Source organism: Sceloporus undulatus, unplaced genomic scaffold, assembly GCF_019175285.1.
Source record: "Sceloporus undulatus isolate JIND9_A2432 ecotype Alabama unplaced genomic scaffold, SceUnd_v1.1 scaffold_6947, whole genome shotgun sequence".
Lineage (NCBI taxonomy): Eukaryota > Metazoa > Chordata > Lepidosauria > Squamata > Phrynosomatidae > Sceloporus > Sceloporus undulatus.
The window spans coordinates 1-3,044 of record NW_024809866.1 but is presented as its reverse complement, the minus strand read 5'-3'; the positions used below and the strand labels follow the sequence as shown (position 1 = coordinate 3,044).

Genomic DNA, 3,044 nt, shown 5'->3' with positions numbered 1-3,044 from the left:
CGAAGGAGGAGCGGTACGCACACCTTTTCTCTCCTGGGGGCTGCCTCTTCCTCTGTGGGGCAGTGAGGCGGAGGAGGCTTTGGGGGGCTCAAGAGGCTTCCGCCTGTCTTACCCTCCCAAGAATGACCTGTGTGCAGATGCCTATTCCCCCTTAGTGTGGCTGTGTGTGTGTGTTTTGTGGCCAGAGAGGAAAGGAAAGCGATGAAGAGGGAGGGAGTTTGGCGTATGGGTGTATTTCCGTCCATCCGTCCGTCCATCTGTAGACTCCCTTCCTCCTCTCCCTCCATCCAAGTGCACCATTGGTCAGGCAAAAAGTCCTTCAGCAGGAAGCAGGGCACCTTCCCTGTGCGCAGCCAACGGGGCAAAATGCGCATCCTTGGCCTCTGCTTCTGAGGTCCAGTTGGCGAGGAAAGGGAGGTGGGCCTTGTTTCCTAGAAGCTGGCTTCCCTCCACTGAATCCCAGCAATGGGGCTTGTGGCTTCTCTCTTGCAGAGGACCATCTTTCTGGGGGCAAGTGATCCAGACGCCCATCAACGACTCTCTTCCCGTCAGCAACTGCAGCGTGGCCCTTCTCTTCCGACAGCTTGGTGAGACCACTTGGGACAGGGCCCTTGGGGTGGGATGGGTGGCCGTTTGGCTGTGATGGCCAGAGAGGGGTGACCGCTGTCCCTCTTGCCCTCTCCCCAAGAATCACCAATGTGCCGTGCATCTTTTGTGCGGCCCTTATGGAGCACAAGATGCTCTTTCTGTCCAGCAGCTACCAGAGGTTGACCGACGCCTCACCTTCCCATTTTTAATGGACATTTCCTGTGTTTCTGGGGGAGGAGGGCAGTTAGTCTGGATGGCCTTCAGATATCCCTTCCTTCCAATTATTCATTGTGTCTGATTTAAAGAATCAGCCTCCCTCCACCTTCCTCTCTCCGTTGCGGTCAACCAGACTACCTCACAGGGGTGGCGGACTCTTCTTCCTCCTTGGATGACCTTTAGATATCCCCCTTTCGCCAAAAACCCTTTATTATCATCTCTGGTCTAAGCCTTTTTTCTGTCTTCCCTTAAGGTTTGGGGGTCTCTTTCCCTTTTAAATGCCACTAGGACCTTTCCCCGCGTTGTTGCCGGGCGGACGGACGGACTGGAAGACCCCCAAAAACTCACCGCTGGATCTTTGCTCGCTCAGAGTCCTTCAGTGTCCCTTTCCTTTGGCCGGGGGTCAGCCAGGAAGAGAATTGGGCCACACTGACCCCTCTGAAAACTTTGACCAGCAGGAAAAGCCTGGAGGAAGGAAGGAGAGGAAGCGGTCAGAGAGAGAGAGAGATGTGGACGCCAACCCTGCGAGGGAGGAAATCCCAGGAGGAGGAGGAGTCCCAGCATTCCCTGCCTGCTATTCACAAAGCAGAGAAGCCGGGAAGACTTCAGCCGAAGCAGGAAGTGCAACAGGAAGAGCAGTTTCACCTCAGGCTGCAAGGGCCAAAATAGTGCTGAAGGAAGGAAGGAAAAAGGAGGTTGGTTTGGAGCTGATACAAGATGGCTGCCCCCATGCTCTCCCCTCAGAAAGGTCTTAAGCGGTTGACTGATGGACAGGATTTTGGGTGGATTTAAGATGGCCGCCCTCATGTTCTCCCTCAGTCATTTTAAGCGGAGGTTTATCAAGGGGTCACAACCGACCAGGCCTTACTGAGAGACCCTCCGGGAGGCACATTTCTCCTCCTCTGCCTCCAGTTTCTAGAATGTATGCCACTGGCAGGTCCATTTTATTTTATGTGCAGCGCTGTGTAAACCTACAGCGCTTTATACATAAAGTTTAATAATAAACAGACCAAACAAACAAGATTCATTTATATTCCGCTTCATGCTGCCTAAGCAGCGTCTTAGCGGTTTACAACTGTAAGCTAACTTGTCCCCAACAATCTGGGTACTCATTTTAGTGACCTCTTTAAATGGATGCAAGCCTGAGTCATGCTTGAGCCCTTTTCCTGGTCTTGAACTCGCAACCTTATAGTCTTGAGTGAGTGGCTGCAGACCAGGCAGCATTGAACCCCTGCGCCACCAGGGCTCCTCAATTCAGATGCAGCAAGTTGGAGAGAGGGCAAAGGGGCCAGTTGCCTGGAAATTCAGATGATTTCTCTCACACACAACTACACACACACACACACGCACTAATAATAATAATAATAATAATAATAATAATAATAATAATACCCATAGTGGTGTTTTCTTGGCCACATTTTCCTCTGAGGTTCAGACAATGTGAGTTCCCCAGTGGGTTTCCACAGATGAGGGAACGGAGACTCGAACCCCAGTTGCCCAGCATCCTTCTCCAGTGTTCAAATCACTGAACAAATGTACTTTGTTGGCTATGGTATCTATCGTGTGTGTCTGTGTGTGTGTATGCAGGGTGTCACTAGCCCACCTTTGAACCCCTGACACACCCAAACGGCAGCCTCTTTGGGGGAAAAGCAGCCCAATGTTGGGGCGCCATGAGAGACGCCAACGCGTTTCACACAACAAGCAGCAAAAGCAACCTCACCTCCGTCCGCTTCTGCCAAATTGTCATCTTCCTGTTGCTTCTTCTTCCCCCTCTTTCTGCAAACTTGCCGCTTTTTCTTTCCGGACGCCTCCTTTGAACCGCTTTCGTCCTCCGGCCGCAAGGCCTTGCTCTCCGGACGCCTGGGTTTTGCAGAAACGGTGCCTTTGGGCCACGCTTTCTGCAGCTCCCGCGTCCGGATGCGTCCTTGCAGGCGGCGAAGCAAGGCTGGCCCCAAAACCTTACACAGCTCTTTACAAAGTGAAGCAAGCCAAAACCCAAGCAAAAGCCTGCCTTTGCAGCCTAAAAGCAAAGCCAAGAAATGGTAATGCACCAATATATCGTCATCATCCATTTAAAAGCGCATCTTATGAAACAGTGCGCATTGATGCGAAGTGTCAGTCATGAAATCATAGCGTCTCTCGAGAGGCGCGTCGGAAGGCTTCCCTTATGTTTAAAAAATGTGGAACATTGAAATTTAATACTTCAAAATTCATTTTAAATTGCAATAAAACTGTATCAT

At 51.3% G+C, this 3,044-nt stretch overlaps 1 protein-coding gene across 1 annotated transcript; it reads left to right on the top strand.

Moving 5' to 3' along the window:
• Positions 1-207: 207 nt before the first annotated feature.
• Positions 208-1,937, top strand: LOC121918253 (the record flags this gene model as incomplete). The annotated part of the gene is made up of 2 exons (XM_042444335.1): positions 208-587; positions 1,093-1,937. Coding segments are annotated over 2 exons (847 nt in total), but the record flags the coding sequence as incomplete, so codon positions are not given.
• Between the last annotated feature and the right edge of the window lie 1,107 nt (positions 1,938-3,044).